This window comes from Herpailurus yagouaroundi, unplaced genomic scaffold, assembly GCF_014898765.1.
Source record: "Herpailurus yagouaroundi ecotype Mexico unplaced genomic scaffold, PumYag 165, whole genome shotgun sequence".
NCBI lineage: Eukaryota > Metazoa > Chordata > Mammalia > Carnivora > Felidae > Herpailurus > Herpailurus yagouaroundi.
The window spans coordinates 8554345-8571844 of NW_024412406.1; the positions used below are offsets into that span (position 1 = coordinate 8554345).

General features: G+C 41.5%; 1 protein-coding gene across 5 annotated transcripts in view; it reads right to left on the reverse strand.

The window, feature by feature from the left end:
- ZFHX4 (zinc finger homeobox 4) overlaps window positions 1-17500 on the reverse strand; it is a 184790-nt gene that overhangs the window by 5587 nt on the left and 161703 nt on the right. For all 5 annotated transcript variants that reach the window (XM_040487556.1, XM_040487557.1, XM_040487558.1 and 2 more), the window contains 4 exons: window positions 13358-13491; window positions 12875-13075; window positions 11995-12112; window positions 6013-11454 (listed from right to left, as the gene is read on the reverse strand). In XM_040487556.1, the coding sequence (XP_040343490.1) occupies window positions 6013-11454; window positions 11995-12112; window positions 12875-13075; window positions 13358-13491 (5895 nt within the window). The remainder of the gene's footprint in view (window positions 1-6012; window positions 11455-11994; window positions 12113-12874; window positions 13076-13357; window positions 13492-17500) is intronic.

The following is a 17500-nucleotide window of genomic DNA, read 5'->3' on the forward strand; positions in this document are numbered from 1 at the left end:
AGAGAAGAGAAAAAAAGAAAAAGGAAAAGAAAAGAGGAAGGAAAGGAAGGGAGGGAGGAAGGGAGGACGGGAGGAAGGAAGGGGAAACAAAGGAAGAAAGAAAGGAAAACAAGTGATACAAAAACTGCAAGCTTCTATTTCTTTCGCTAGGAAAAAAAAAAAAACTTTAATTAGACTTCTTCGCCCAGCTGAGAAAGCTTTCTTAGGCTTAACGTTCAAGATATGCCGAAGTCCTCAACATCACTCTCAACTTGACCCTAATCATTATCATATTACTGTCAATTAGCCTAGCTTCTTACGGGCTGCTCTTCTTTGTAACCTCACCACACCCAACTCTTCTCTGACTTGCTTTGGAATAATTTCTGTAGTTGCATCAGTGATAATCTCTAAAGAATTTCCATCATGTCAGAGAACAGTTTCCCGATATCCTCAATGGTAAGTGGGGACAGATGCTAAAAATTCCTTTTTTTTTTTTTTTTTTTTAAGTAAGAAAATTGAATCTGAAAGCTGTTAGGTGACTTGACAGAGAGAAATCTGTGACTCAATGGGAGATGTGGTCTGGGCAAACTAAATTTTATAGCTGCCACTCAAAGTTCCTGTCTAATTGAATTAATTTCAAAAGTTAAAAAATACAAATACTTAAAATGAGAAAGAAAGAAAGAAAGAAAGAAAGAAAGAAAGAAAGAAGGAAAGAAAGAACTCCTTGAAAATAACATTGTATTCCAGGAGAAACTGATAGCAAGTATTTACATTTTACAGAAGAATGGTTGTCACATTGGAAACACATTTAAATGAAAATGGTTTAAGATTTGTAGAGGATTGGTAGGAATGAATGAATGAATTCTTGAATCTTTAATCCAGTTTGGTGTGATAGGCTTCTTAGATTCGTGGGACGTAGACCAGCCCTAAGAACACTGTCAAGTAATGGAGTTGTTTGGGGGCCACCTAAACCCTCAAGTCCCTTGTCTTCATTCCTACACTACTGGGCCTTGCTTCTTTCCACTTGCCTCTCTATCAAATTTGATTTGCAAGAAAAGAACCAAGGATTTGAATATACCTATTTCTGAAAAGGCTTATTATACACTAGATTAAGTAATTTGGGGTTTCTCTCTGCCATCTATAGTATTCTGATTTCATGATATTCAATGCTATTTTCTATTTAACAGAAGATAATTCATTAAGTCAAAGGAATTAATATCTAATTATAGAAGTTCAGGCCTGAGTGATTCAGGTGGAAGGAGCTTTATTAAGGACAGAAGAACCTTCCTTGCATTGCTAGAGTGATACCGTGTTGGTTGGTACTCGGCTTCTTTTGCCTACTCATGAAGCCAGCCTTAGTTTTAGGTCTAGTTCAACTAGACTTCATACTCACTTACACCTCTCTCCACCTAACTGCTTTTGCCCCCTACCTCTAAGAAAATTGCTGGCTTGCCTGTCTGACATGATAAAATTTAAGATGAGAAATTTTAAGGAACTAAAAGACTTAAAACAGCAGTGGTAGTTAGAAAACAAAATGGATCAATACTTTTGGACCCAGCCTTTCCCATCAGATGGGGTCTATGCATTCCTATCGGAAGATCATATAATGAAATGCCATGAAAATTTTTAGAAGGCCGTGATAGCAATCCTAACTCCTATAGTCAAAGACCAGCAGGGGTTTTCAGGAATTCAACATCTTGAGGAGTAATCTGAGTTAAATAATCGGCTATTAAGTAAAAATTTTAGAAGAGATGCAAATGAAGGGTAATGAACATGACATTGGGCCTACAGCAAAAATATAAGCTCGTAAAACAGGCCGTAGCCAACTGACGCATGAACGTCGGCAACAGAAGAGAAAAACTGATACAGAATAAGTGGTAGTAACTATAAACTAAATGCACGTCTAATTTTAAGTCTGTTACCAAGTTATAGTGCTAAAGATGTTTTGTTCCTGTTCCCTAACTCCTACTCCAGTTCTTTGAAATTTCGCTGAGACATAAACATTTTTCTGCAGATAATCTCCTATTATCATTAGTTTGTTTGGTTTGATTCTCCTGAAACAGCTGCCTCTTCCTGAAAGTTCTGCTTTTGGAAGTATTTTCTTCCAACTTAGATATAGTTATTTTCCCAGGTTTCCTTGATCTAGGTCTCCCAGAGGGAAAATTTCTTTTTGAGGTGAAAATAAAACTTATTATGTATATGGGGCCAAAGATAATTGTGCTAAAATTACTCTTATCTAGATTTACCCCAAATGTGCTGGTAAATTATACTGAAGTATGAGAAAAATGCAAAAGGCATGTTCTAAAGTTCCATTTAAGGAAATTGAGTTAGACAGTATTTCCAAACACTAATGGAAGATATAAAAATTAGACGCTGCTGAAAATGACAAAGTAAATAAGTTAAAAATAGAAAATCAAGTTATTTTTTTCTAATCATCTTGAGCAAAATGCCAAAGGAAGCCAACATCCTAAAGGACAAAATGTAAATTTTTCTATTTTTTTTCTAGTTTTCTAATTTTTTCTAATTTTTTCCAGGTATACAGGCATGTGCTTTTCTATTGCCACTTGCTCTTTTTGCATATGGTCATGATAGAAAAAGGCAAATGTGGAATTTTTTTAAGCAGAAAATAATTCATTTTATTAGCAAATGAGTAATAGTGATTAGTAATACTGAAGAGAGGGTCGGAATATCATTCAGGAAATCATTCAGGAAACAGGCACGCATGATGTATATTATTCCTGAAAGAGCCTTCTTACGATCTTGAAAGACTAAATAATTTGAAGATTTGTTGGAAGCAAGGTAAGCATTAAAGCTGGTAAGCTAGAAGGGCCGTTCCGCCCAAAATAGAATAAAATGGGTGATGAAACGAGGTTAATAAACAGTAAAACTGAACGTATGCATTGCAACTTAAATCAACTTTGGGGTGTAGCCTTTGGAATCAGACATTACTTTATGGCACATCTCATATTCCGTGGAGTTCCTTTTTAGTGATTTCTTCAGGATTAAAACCCTCAGGTTTGCCTTCAAAGGGATGGGGTATCTTAAAATGAAGCTTTTTCTATAATGAAATCCCATTAATGTAGGCCCAAGATGAACATGTCATAAGCTCAAAGTTTGCTCATATATATATTTCAAGCTGGTTGCAAGAGCCCAGGGCATGTGAGAAACACAGCTATATTCTACTTAAGAAGTCATTTTCTCCTTTTGATTCCACTTAGCTGGTATGTCTACTTCTCCCATAAAGCGAGGGAGATTTTTGTTTGATGAGAAATAACACAGTAGAAAGATGATGATAGAAAGATGGAGAACCCCAGCTCCACCCTATGAGATAATTAAAAGATTCAGCATTACCCACCGCAGGTAAATTAGCCTAAAACTGATGTGAACTGTAAGTGGGGGAACTGAGGTTCTCAGACAGGGTCCTGCTGGTACCTCTGCTGTGTTAATGTTTAAAATCCATAGCAAACAAGAACAAATGCAAGAGAAGTTGCAAATTCTAGCAAGTATATTCACGGACCTTTTCTCTTTGTAACACTCTCTGGTCTGTTTTGGCCCACGATTGAATAAGGCAACAAGTTCATAGCACCGGATTCCTCAGTTCCCCATGCGTTTATACTGCTCACGGAAGAGATGCCTCCAACATCCTTCTGCACCTCTGATACTTACACACAGAGCCCACCTTTCCAGGGGGGAGGGTGTAAATTATATTTATGGTGAGTTGAATGAGGAGAAAGGGTAGGCTATTTAAGTATTTCATAAACATTTCTCTCCTCCCTTCTCACCTTCTCTCATATAGGCCCTCTGGGTACCGGTTTCAGAGTGACAAATCAGAAGGGTGGTCAGGGAAGCACCCGCTCTACAAGCAAGGCCTGTGATCCAGCGGAGAGAAAACAAGATGCTTTGGCTGCCGTGTAGGGGGTAACTACACACTCAGCAGCCATCCAAACAGACTTGTAGATGAACACAGACACTTAAACTGTTCCTAGTGCGTGGAAAATATCAAATTATACTCTATTTTTCATAATACTTCATTTAATATTTTACATAACTGTAAATTTTACGTAACTGCCCATAGGAGCTTTTCCACATCAGACATTATGTGGAAAAATCTCTATTTTACATAACTGATCCTACGCGTTTTTCCACATAAGACCTTTTTCTATGTGTCAGTAATCACAGTGATACGTGACACAGGACTGGAAGACTAACATATTCATATGCAAAAAAAAAAAAAATCAAGCACTGCATTATTCTTAAAACAATTACTTCTGTGGGCGCCCCGGTGGCTCAGTCAGTTGAGTGTCTGACTTGAGCTCAGGTCATGATCTCCCAATTCGTGAGATTGAGCCCCACATTGGGCTCACTGCAGGCAGCAAGGAGCCTGCTTTGGATCCTCTGTCCCCTTCTCTCTCTGCCCCTCCCCTGCTTGCACTCTCTCCCTCTCTCAAAAATAAATAAAACATTAAAAAAAAAAAAAACAATTATATTTGACTTAATTTAAATGTACAAACAAAACATGCAATTATAGCTCTCACATTTTAAGGCCCCAAGAATAACCACCAGATAATTAAGCCCAAAATACTACTTAGAGGCAAAGTAGTTGGTATGATACTTATGGAGAGTTACAGGGAGGGCCACTGCAGAATCGTTCGTGAGCACATTCCCATATGTGTAGATTGATTCTGCTTCTCTCCAATGCCAATTAGTCATTCGGGACGGGGGACCCAGAGGAGACAGCAGTTGGGCAAGGGGCCATTCGATATCATTGTTTTCATGTCTCCCAAGCTGAAAGTTAAAATAGGAGTATCTTCCCACAATCACATGGCAATTTTGGTTTTTATAAGAGAAAGATGAAATCGAAAAGTTTAAAATTTATGTAAAAGTCCAATTTGTGAAAATGAAAACAGTTCAGTGTGTTTTAGAAACTTTCTGGATTTGCAATGAGCTCATTCTAGATAATGTCAAGATGTCCTTGTAAAAAAGGAAGACATCGCTGTTTTTTCTTTGTTTTGTATGAGAAACATCACTGTGAATTTGAAAAATAAAACGTACTTTAGGGAAGAAATTAGAAGAGGAACTTTTTGTTTCTGTTTTGCATAATATGTAATGTTTATATAACATATAAAACAGTGAGTTTGGCTGTGCGATCGCCTAGTGCACTACAGTCAAGCTTTTTCAACCCGATATAATTGGATACCTATCCTTATTCGCAAAATCGAAACTGCATAAGGTCTATTTCTCTTGATGAACACAGAATTGGGTTCATCATCTGGGGTTGCCTCAAACGACTTTACAGTTTAGTTATAACTTAATTATAGACCTGGGGTAGGGGTGGGGATAAAAAGTCATAGAGTTAATATCAATATGTTTCTAAGGCTGTAAATTTACTTAGATAACAAGAAAAGACTGATGCTACAAAAATAAAAATCTTATAGCAATGCTAAGTTGCAAATTATCACAGAAGTCATATTTTTAGGAATTAAACTTTGAAGGTAAGTTTGTTATCTGTTAGGTGTAACGTAGGTGAATTCCTGTGTCTAGAGGACCTTGAAGTTTTGAACTTCCTGGTACTTCAGAAGAAAAAACAAAACAAAAAAACCCAAAAACCAAACAAAACTTTTCCTTGGAAAGAACATAAATTAAGATCCAAAATATGTATTATTTAATGCTTTGCTTTATTAATATGTATATCGAATATTATGCCACGTTTGTGCTAAAATGCCATTTGAAATCAGTATTAAAATGATTATAGAAAAAGAATACTTCTAAGACCCAAGGGTGTAATGATACAGATAATTAATGTATTTCTGAGACACTGCTATGACCCACCTAGTCTTTATACTTCTGTATACGTTCAGGTTGACTCACTTCCTGGTTCTTAATTATAGCCAGTAAAATATATATTTGAAATAATGTAAAGGTTTCACTTCCTGAAATGAAAAGAGACCCAGATGTACCCCGTCCTTGGTCACCTGTGACCGGCTGCCTAATATTAACTTATTAATTAGTCTGACTCTCCTGGAAAGGACTTACTGTTTGAATTTTGTGGAAATCCAGGCAAGGAGGATGGACCATTCATTCCAGGGAGCAGAACCGGAGGGAGGCCGGGGAGTCCTGGGTAGGCCGCCGGCAGACTGATGCCATGGAGGGAGCCGCTGTCCATCATGCCTGGCTGCTGCACCGCTAAGCCCAGCACATCTGAAGCTTTCTTGATACGATCAAGTTCTTGCTGTGCCATCAGCTGTCGAACGGTGGTCGGAGCCAAGTAATCTTTCTCCCGATCGAGCTGGCTCCCCACGGTCTCCCTCACTTTTGAAATGTGCTGTTTGGAGAAAATATGATCTCTGATGGACAAGCGGGCAGAGTACTTCACCCCGCAGAGGGTACATTCCGGTTTGGTGCCTTCTGTTCCACTTTGATTAATCATGAAAGGCTTCCCTATGTTAATTTTAAACTTCTTTTCCTTTGCCCTTGCATTTTGGAACCACACCTGGACCACGCGTTTGGGCAGGCCAATCTCATTGCCTAACATCTCACATTCTTGCATGGTGGGAGTTCGGTAGTCACTGAAGCAAGCCTTGAGAACCTTGAGTTGAAGATTGCTCATCTGGGTTCTGAAACGCTTGTGACCTGGTCGATCGTTGCTTTTGGATTTAAAAGGATTGCTGGATCCAAAGGGATTCGGTGAACTCGGGTCTGCTATGCTGGATGTTTCGCTGCGGTCGGCATTGTCATCGGGGTCATCTGTGATATAAAAGCTTTGGTCGTGGTCGCCGTCCTTATCGTTGAAATGGATGGAGGGACTCGTGAGAGAGAAGAGAAATTTTTCATCGCAGACCTCCGTGGTGGGTGTGGTCGCGGGTTTTGGCAAAGCGTCCGGAGTTTTGGGCTCTTTAGGAGATAAAGCTGGCTTCACATCTCCGGAACTTCCCGTGGTGCTTTCCATCTCCGCGGTGCCCTCGTCGCCGGTGGTGGCGTCACTGATTGCTGTATTAATCGATGAAGTCTCATCAAAATCAGTTTTATTTTGATCATACCCTGCCTCAGCAGGAGGGGCATTTAAATTCTCTACATCCTCAGAACATTCTGCTTTAAAAGAGGAAGGGCTTAGAAGATTCTTCGGCGACAGCTCTGCGGTTTTGCTCACAGGCGTGGACACTGTGGAAGCCAATTCGTTCTCACTTGATAGATCCATTTTAGTTAGCGGCAGAGACGGATAATCAAAATAAATGTATTTCTGAGGGCTCTCTCCCCCATCTTCTGCCGATATCAAAGGGCTTGGTGGCAAGCTGTAACCCGCCTGCTTTCCTTCATTCCAGTGCCGAGAGCGGATGTGGCTTTCTAAGGCTGACTTTGCCTTGAACAGGGCTCGACAGAAAGGACACCGTTTGTGGGACTGTGCTGGGCCCACTGCCCGGAACTGGCCTTTCCTTTCTCGAGCTCGGGTGTTCTGGAACCAGACTTGCACGACCCGTTTCTTCAGCCCCACTTCTCGTGCAATGTGATCGAGCATTTTCCTGGTAGGGTTGGAATCCAGCAAGTACTTCTCATAGAGTATTTCCAGTTGTTCCGGGGTGATCGTGGTTCTCAGGCGTTTATCGCGGTGTTGGTCCTCACCGCTGTTTCCTCCCTCCTTTTCACTGCAAGCATTGTCCTCTCTGTCATCCAGTTTCCTTTTCAGAGAAGCAGCGGCCGTCGGGGGCGCGGTGGCGCGGGGGGAGCCGGTCTGAGGTGGCATGTGTGCCAGGGAACCACTCAGCAGCTGTCCGGTCATCAGCGGGTTGTTGGGGTCGAATATCATGTAGGGCATGTCCACGGGCCTTTCCAAGAATGGCGAGTGGAGGAACTGGCTTTGAGCAGCAAGGAAGTGCGTGTGCAGGTGCTCCTGCCAGAGTTCCAGAGTGGGGAAGGCAACCGTACACTGATCACACTGGTATTGTAGTAACTGTGGAGGTAGACTGTTCTGGAGAGAAGCCATGGAAATCGGCAGCGGGCTGGAAGGGACCGGGGTGTGGGAGGCTGACGGAGGTCTTCCGGCGAGTGGGGGCTGTTTCGGTGGCTGTGGCTGTGGCGGAGCTGCCGAGGCCTGGGGTGGGTCTGAGGAGGTTGACGCCGATGGCAGGGCTGGCTTGCTGCCTTGAGAAGGGGGAGAGGGGTCCGTCTGCTTTGGCTTTTCCGTGGGATACTCGGGTCTCGGAGAGGTCTTCTCCAGGTCCGGCTTGGGTGACGGGACCAAGGGGGTGCTCGTCCCGGAGCCAGAGCTCGCTGCAGGGGCAGCGGGGTTTTTGGCCGCGTCCGTCTGACCAGACGCCGTGCAGTGCTTATACACCACTTGATCGGTGGCATCCATGGAGTCTTCGGTTTGGCTCTCATCTTGGGCATCATCATCTTCATCCTTGTAACACTGCTTCTTCTGATGCGTAATCAAGTCAAAGATCCGGGGGAAGACCACATTGCACTTTTTACACTGGTACTGCATGTTGCTTGTTCGAATATACCGTTCGTTAGTGAGTTCCCTCTTCTCGTTGTCTTTCGTCTCTGCTTGGTTCTCGTAACTCTTGCGTGCTTTCTGACGAGCATTCTGGAACCACACGACAATCACCCGGGTGGGGAGATTGAGAACAGTGGAGAGTTGTTCTATTTCATCATCCTTTGGGTAAGCGTTTGTGTCAAAGAAGTCTTGGAGAACCCTAAGCTGGTAGTCGGTAAATCTCGTTCTAGAAGACCTTTTGCCGAACGACGCGTCCGATTTGTAATGTTCTAAAGAGGAGGGCTGTGGATCAATTCGGATATCTTCCAAAACAGTTATGGGAGGGTTACTGAAGTTGTAGGGTGAATCCTTGTTTCGCTGCCGTTCCTTAAAAAGCGTATTTCGAAACCAGTGCTTGATAACTTTTTGAGAGAGGCCCGATTTCTCCGCCATTTCTTGGATCTGCTCTTCACTCGGGGAATTGTTGATGTCGAAGTAAGCCCTCAGGATTTTTAGCTGGTCGTCGGTAATTCTTGTCCGCGGGCGTTTGAACTGAGAATGCCTTAAGAAGTTGGGATCTATTCCGAGCTGCTGTTGGCAAAGCTGAGTGAGATCGGCAGACAGAGTGTCCATCTGGGGCAGCTGCAGGGCGAGCTGGGGAGGGAGTGCCGGGTGCTGCACGGGCTGCATCATAATGGAAGGAAAGAGTGGAAGGTCCAGAGAAACAGGCAGCTGGACCTGGGGGGGAGCCGAAGGGGGAGGGGGCGGGGGAGGGGGCGGGGGAGGGGGCGGGGGTGGTGGCGGAGGGGGAGTGGGTGGTGGTGCTTGCAGAGGAGTGGAAACCGTGCTTGGGAGTTTCACGGGACCCAAGGAAGAAGGCTGTGGAGGAGCTGGAGGCAGAGGAGGCGGGGGAGGGGGAGGAGGTGGCGTTTCTGGCGAAGATGGCGAAATTGGATACAGCTTGTCATAGGCCTCCCTGTACTGACGAGCAAATTTTTCTAGTGCTCCGTATGGAAAAAATTGCCCGTGGACATGTTCTTGGTGACTCTTCAAAATAAGAACATTGGAAAACAACTTGCCACACGTCCCGCATTCCAGTTTGTCAGTGTTTTCCCCTTCGCCACTTTTGCCCTTCTTCTGTACCTTCTGCCTGTTTTCGTTGTACTGGATGACCAGTTCAAAACCAAAGTTTTCCAATAAAGCCTTGGCTGCATTTCCTCTGGCCCCCGAAGCTATCCGGGGCGGCGGGATGCAGGGTTCGGAGGATTTTTGCTTCTTGAGGTCTTTGCCTTCTTTGAGTCCTTCGCCGTCGCTGGAATATTCTTGCTTTGGCTTTTCTTGCTTTTCAGCAATCTCTTCTGCCTCCTTGTAAGACGGCCCGTCCTTCAGGACAGGGCAGTCTGAACTGGCTCCGCTCGTCTGCTCTTGTTTCAATAATTTGCTTGCTGCCTGCTGCTGCTGCTGCTGCTGCTGCTGCTGTTGCTGCTGCTGCTGTTGCTGCTGCTGCTGCTGCTGCTGCTGCTGCTGCTGCTTCTGGGGCTGCAGCTGGGGCTGGCTGGCCTGGTACTGTTGTGCTTGTTGCTGTAGTATTTGCAGTTGAGTTTGGCCAACGTGGTGCTGGGTTTGAATCTGCTGCTTCAAGTCTTCCAGCAAGGATCCAGCCATTCCTGTCATGCCGGGCATGCCAAACGTGGCCGAGCCGGGCAAGCCCAGGTCTGGCCCCAAGCTGAACTCCGTCCCAGGGATGTAGAATGGGAAGAGAAACTGAGGCTGCTGAAACTGCAACAGAGCTTCTGGGGTCATAGGGAAATGAGGCAAAAAGGCGGGGTTTAGAAACTGAGGCTGAAAGAACGCCGCCTGCTGTTGTAACTCGTGCTGTAACTGCATCTGGATTTGTGCTGGTGACTGCAGTGGGTGATGGGTAGGCTGGGCAGAGATCAATTCCGGAGTTTGCTTTTTATTTAATTCTTTGGCATCTAAGTGGGCATCTTTGCTGCTTACGGTCGCTAAACTCATGGAATCTAGCATCCCTTGGCCGGGACTACTGTTGGCCGCCATGCCGTGCCCACCAGCCACGTGGCCGCTCGGCTCCAGCTTGGCAGCCCTCGCCTTCGTCTGGTGGAGCACGGACCTCATATGGATTTCCAGTGTCGAGCTTTGGCTGTACGCAACGTTGCAGATGCTGCACTTATAGGGTTTGTTATCTGTGCTGCTGTTGGTTTCTTGCGGAACAGGACTGGAGGCTTCCTGCAAAACCTTCTTCAACTTATGCAGATGAGAAACTGAATTATAATGGACCAAGAGAATGTTCTTTTGGGTGAACGACTCTTTACACACTGTACATTTATACGGGCGGGATGGATCCAGGAATTTTTCCATCGTAAAATTTGGCCCTTTTCTAAAAGGTAAGGTCCGCTTTGGTTCGGAGCCCATGTCATCAGGAATAGAGCTACTGTCGCTTCCTACGGGACTTGCCTTCCCTTCGTGGTCCACCTCATACTCTCTCTCCATTTCCTGCTCCAGGGCATGGTCGTCCTGTGCCATAGGTTCGCTCTCCGCCCAAAGTTCACCATTCACGGGCAAGGAGGCATACAGCTGCTGAAGTTCAGCTTCACTCAGCTCGGGGTGGCCTGCTTCCAAGTGTTTTTTTAAAGCCTGGAATGTACGGAAACTACGCTGGCAGAGATTACACATCGTCGCAGCCCGAATCGCGTGATACTGGGAATGTATCTGAAGCTTCTGCATAGTCTTGAAAGCCAGACTGCAGTGGTTACAGCGATACTTATAAACGTGGCGGTCTGACACTGAGAGTGGTTGCCTTTTTTGCTGCTCACTCAGCTGGTCTTGGAGAGCGTCAGGGACTTTCACATCCTTACTGCTATTTTTATTCCAGTCTGACACTTCCATGGGTTCTTTAGTTGGTTTCTGCTCCTCACTCTTTATTTCCACGCTAGCCTTTGAATCGTCAAGACCTGCCGCACTTTTGTCATCCACTGGACTCTCGCCTGTGTAGAAGAAAGCACAAATAGGTCGCTTACCGGAAGAAAGCCTACTGCTTAAATGCCAGTAAATATCGTTAGGTGGGAACCTCTAAAGATTTCTGCTTAGTTGATTCTTTGAAGAAATATTTACTGAGCAACTACTATGTGCCAAGCACTGTGCTTGGTGCCGGGCACGAACAAGAAATCACCCCCGACCTCAGGGAATTTCAGGAGAGGAAAAAAGGCAAGTCAAAGGTAATTACAGTATGCTGCAATCAGCATGATATCAAGGGCCATAACCTCAGTGTTCAGGAATTAGGACACACAGGCTATCCTTGGTCATCGACACTTAAGTTCCCCGAGGGCAGTAACAGATGAACAGATAGATCCAAAATATGCCTCGGAAAATGTTACTCTTGGAAACACCACAGTTTTTTCCCTCTCTGCTTAAAAACAAACAAACAAACAAACAAAAACCTTTGATAGTCACAATCCTGGATCGTCCCCACAAATGCGTGCCCCTGAGCGTGTTTTCCCCTAGATCTTGCTCCCAGGCTGGCGTACCTGAATATTTCCCAGATGCCTCAGCTGTGATGGCTGCAGATGTGTCCCGCTCCGATTTCTCAGAGGCAGCTGCTGGCAGTAGCAAACTGTTCGGCATCATCACATCAGGCACAGGCACCTGTGAGAACCACAGGTGTTCATGTCAAATGTAGCCCAGAAATCAGATTCCATCACATCTGCATTTGGCAGGAGCATAACCCACTTAACATTTTTCCAAACGAAAGCAGGGACATTTTGTGGATCTTACAGGCCAAGGCTATCGCTTTGAATTTTAGATCAATGGTGTTGCGATGCTGTATTCTTCTTTTATTTTTTAAACCACGATTTGAAGGTTTTTGTAGGTCTGTTGTTTTAAAATGATAACCAAGAAATTTTGAAACTCCGCATGCCCACATGAGTCATTTAGTTAACATAACAGATAAAAAGTAAGACGGTAAAATACACTACTGAAGGGGCGCCTGGGTGGCTCAGTCGGTTAAGCGTCCAGCTTCGGCTCAGGTCATGATCTCACGGGCTGTGAGTTCGAGCCCCGCATCGGGCTCCGTGCTGACAGCTCAGAGCCTGGAGCCTGCTTCGGATTCTGTGTCTCCCTCTCTTTCTCCCCTTCCCTTGCTCGCTCTCGGTCTTTCTCTCTCAAAAATAAACATTTTTTAAAAATTTTAAAAATTTGCTACTGAATATGCTATGCCTTATATCATTTTTTTTTTTCCAGAAGCAAAAGAGAGAACAAATGGGCCTTGGTTGTGATTTCCATAACACAGTCTGTAAGAGAGCTTTAAGTGGGCAGAAAAAATAAATTCCTCAACCAACAATTACAGATTTTGCACTGAGACTTTTGCAGAGAACATGTCACACGTGCATCAACATGCGGTATCCTTACTGTCATAAGCAGCTTCTCCACACAATCCGGAGACACACTGTGCAAATGCGTCAGATGCAGCTGGAGGTGCATTTTGTTGCTGAGGACGTCCTGACAGAGTGGACAGCAGATGACCGGCTGCACCGAGTGCTGTGACAGGACATGCATCTGGATACGACTTTGGTCCCTACTATTGTAGTTGCAATAAGGACACTGAAAGAACTGGAGAATATGGAATAAACATGGTCGCTGTTAGTTGACGCCCTCGGATGACTTCAGAACATTAGAAGTAACACCAAGAGTTTGTTATGCTGCTGATCACAGTATCTACATACACTTCAACAGCATGAAATCGTGTGGGGCTCGATAACCATCAGGAGCAACAACAACAACAACAATAACAGTAACAATGACAATAATAATAATAGTCAACAATAACAACGGTAACAACGATAATAATAATAATAAACAGGTTTACACAGCAAAGGGAAGAAACGTATCTACCTGCTCGTGACAGAATTTGTTGTCCTCTGCAGGTTTTGATCTTTTTGTCGCAACATCCTCTTCTTTCGCCAGCAGGAGTGGCTGGGTCCCCCCTCCCACACTGACTTTTAGCTCCTTTTCTGGTGTGATTATTCCTGATTCCCAAAAAAAAAAGAATAGAACACCTCAATTTTAAAAGACTAACAATATCAAATTCTGAAAAATTACATGTTTTTCAAATAGCTCTGACTCTAAATCCACTGAATCCTTAAAATGACTGAACAAACACTTTTAAATGATGGTAATCTCAAAAGGCAAAAAGCACACTTCTTTTTATCTACTAAGTGGACTTTATAAATATATTTTAAAATGTACTTCTGTCTCATGTTTAGATAACCCTAGGTGACCTTGAAAGATTCATCCAGAACACATGCTCTCTGGTGTCTCAGGATGCCTTTATCACATTAAAGCTAATCTACTCCCATTCACAAATGCTAACTTGGAAAATAGTTCCTTTGACTAACATTTAATTACTTATCTTTTTTCTAAAATCCTTGGACACTGAAAACATTTCAAAATACTGAGAAGAACTGACTAGTTATAATTCAGAAACTAAGCTAATATTATTACGTGGTGTGTACAGGATTTAAAAATTACATATCTGTCGCTGCTTTTTGCGATTTACGTTTCACTTCAGATGTTTCAGCAGTTGGCCGTAAACATAACATTATGGCCCGGATCTCAAGAAGACAATTGTTTTATGAGGTTAATCCGAATATTCGGTGTTAAAGATGGTTTAGAATTTTGCCTAGATGAACAATGCAATGTGCAGGGGCTTCACACACATCAAAGAAAAGAGTGCAATTCTAATTTCCCAATCTAACAGAAAATTCTTTCCAGCATCAATTTTCCCGATAATCTCCTCTGTGAGGCTGGATATTACAGCGACATTGGGTAGGCATGTCACATACATCTCACGACAAACACAAAACCTCATTTACCATCCATTCCAATCTCATCATAGCGCGGCATCATCTGACCTTTTTTCTGCTGTTTATTATGAGTATTTCTAATTTTAACTTTCAATTTTCACCATCTTCCAGTCAATTTGCAACTAAATTATTTCCAGGGTGAGGACACTATCACTGGACAACTGGGTGCAAATACATCTTGAAATGCAATGAAGCTAAACCATTGATTGCTATCAGACCCCGCGTAAATATAGAGTCTAGGCGTAATCTGATTGTATGCTGTGCATGAAGATTTATCTTGATTTTTTTTCAATCCACATACGGTTCATATAAATGAACAAATTGCACCTTATTGCAAAATAACCCAGTTTTAATTTAAAAATAAGGTCAAGGATGTTATGGAAACAAAGTAAAAATGAACCAAAAAATATGTTCTTTTTCTAACCTGAATAGAGATGCGTGTTTTTTACCATATACATTTTAGGAATTTCACATTCAGAAAGAAATTTAAAAGTAAGGTGACTCTGAAGAGACCAAAATTAAAAAAAATAGAAGTTAAATGACACAACGACAATAATTTTATTCCCTCGAGGTTTGTGGTAGGTACAGAATTAGCACTATGTTTCAACAAATTACACTGCTATTGATTTCTGGATTTACAAACATTAGATTTTATTTGAATTAGTTCATTTGTCCTGTATATACATATGCCTTGGAGAAATTTAGATTCTTTGTAAATATTTGAAAAAAATGATTTATCATATTTGTATTCGAATGAACTTAAGTTTGAGACTGACTGAAGAATTTCATTCCATTGATTAAACAATACCCAAGTACTTGATATCCAAAAGTTAGGTCAAAAACAGGAATGTTTATCTCAGAATTAATTCTGGCATCAAAAAATATGTTTCTCCTCCTCAAAACAGCCTTTTTGCTATTGTTTTAAAAGTGTGAAAAATAACATTAGGAAGACACTATGCTATATAGTATCTTGCAAATAAAACTTACTCCCTATGGTGTCAGATCAAGTTCTATAAAATGATTGTCATTTAAATCAGCAAATGTCTACCAGTTGCTTTCTCCTGTGGAACTGAAAGAGTTTTCTTAAAGAGTTCCTTATTAATGAGTAAGAATACATTCCCTTAAAAAGAGTAATACTATGTCATATTCCCTTATCATTCTTTTGTGTACGTGGTAGAATTAGACATGACCAAATAATAAGTTGGTCCAATTCCCTATGCTATCAAAAACTGTCACACGCCAGTTAAAAGATAATCTCCATGACTCTGGTTGCTTGCGGGCCCTATGGAACATCAGGTATAGAATAAACCTCCCATGAACTTCTAAATCTATTAAATTTATAGCTATGGCCTTATTTTCATAAGCTTATATATCCTAATGTTAGTACTATAAAGGATCAAAAATATTGCTTTCATGGTTTGAAACATTTTACTAAGTAAATTTTACAATTTACTACATTTGCTATAGGTTGGTGAAAATATTTGGTATAAATAATCCATATTCTTATTTTTACCTTATTAATATGCATCAACAACATATTATACTGTTAATATTCATCAACAGTATATTCTACTGTTTTTAATTTAGTAACATACCGTGTTGTAGCAAGGAAGCAAAGAGTTAAATTTTAGGGCCATTACTTCATAGCCATTGCTGTCACTGTTGGCTATAGTATTCCACCCAATATATGTGTCAGCTTCAATATTTTTTGGCTAATTAACTTAGTTAATTAAACCATGATCTTAATGTAAGCTAGGAACTTCCTAAAGACCATCTTATTTTAAATTAAAAAGAAGTTATAAATAAAGGCTGCCTCCCCCCACTTAGCCAAGCGCCCCAGAAATAGATGCCATTGATAAGAAGAAGCAGAGAAAACTGAGATGTAATAACATAACAAGAACAGACTCTTGAGGATAAGGGAGGTCATCAAGATTATTTGCAAAGATGATGGAAGTTACATTTTATGCACACATGTCTTTTCTACTCAAAGGGGTGCTATCTCAGGTATTATGGCCTCCCTGATAAATTGTAGGGCATCAACTCTGGGATCTTTTTCTGAATTGTCTTATCCTAGAAATATATTAAACAAGGGCCTGCCAATTTTGGAGGGTTTTGATTAAGTTTTGTGATTACTCATAGTTTATGTCCGCAACTTTATTTGAACTAAGCGCTGTTTGTTACCCGAGACAAAATTTTGAAATGAGATCACAATTCATTTTTCTGTTATTAAGGACATCCCAATATTCTCAAAAAACAATGCCATTTTAATGCATTTTAAACTAAAAAATGAAATCTAATTACAAATAAGTACTGCCAAATAGATGAGCCAATGATTATCTGTCAGTTATGGGATTATTTAGCTTGCATGAGATGGCTAATATAAAAATGACATAATTCATTTTGATTCAGATGCTGCCTACTTAATAATTTTCAATCCCTAAAATACGGGAGGTTGTAAAGTGGTTTATACTCATAATAAGTGAGGAAAATCCAATAGCATATATGTACTCAAAAACAAATCTGGAAAAAAACCAATAAAACAAAAAACTGAGTAATTATCTATCAATCAATGTATTTGATAAAGTTTGACTGTTATAAAACTTGAATATAACAAAGGATGTTATTCAACTACAAATAATTCTAAATTATAATTACTGGTACAGTATTCTTTCTAATGAGGCCGGAATGAAAGGATAATTTTAATTGCAATAATGAAGGTTAATTTCCATCCTTCCTCATGTTTACTCCCTTATTAAAAAGTGGTCCCCTTAGCCATGGCAGAGACATATTACATTTTCAATGCAAATGTATTAATCTGGATAAACTCTATATTAATTCTTGTACTGCACAGAGCTATAATTTGGATTATAATTAATCTAAAGTGGCACTAGATTTAAATGACAATATAAATGAGGCATTATGAGGCTTTTCTATTATGAATGAATATTCAACAAATATAACTTGCATATTGCCAAGTCTCATCTTGAAAGCTCCAGTCCTAGAGATTAATGTCAGCAACACAGCACAACAGCTTACACAAACATGGTCTTCGTAACATGTGGTGATTCCTTCCTGTCTAAAAATTTCTGTGTTAAACTGGGGCCACACTGTTTTCCCATCTAACAGTTTAAGATAGTGATTAATGTATAAGTTTGCTGGTATTTTTTGACAA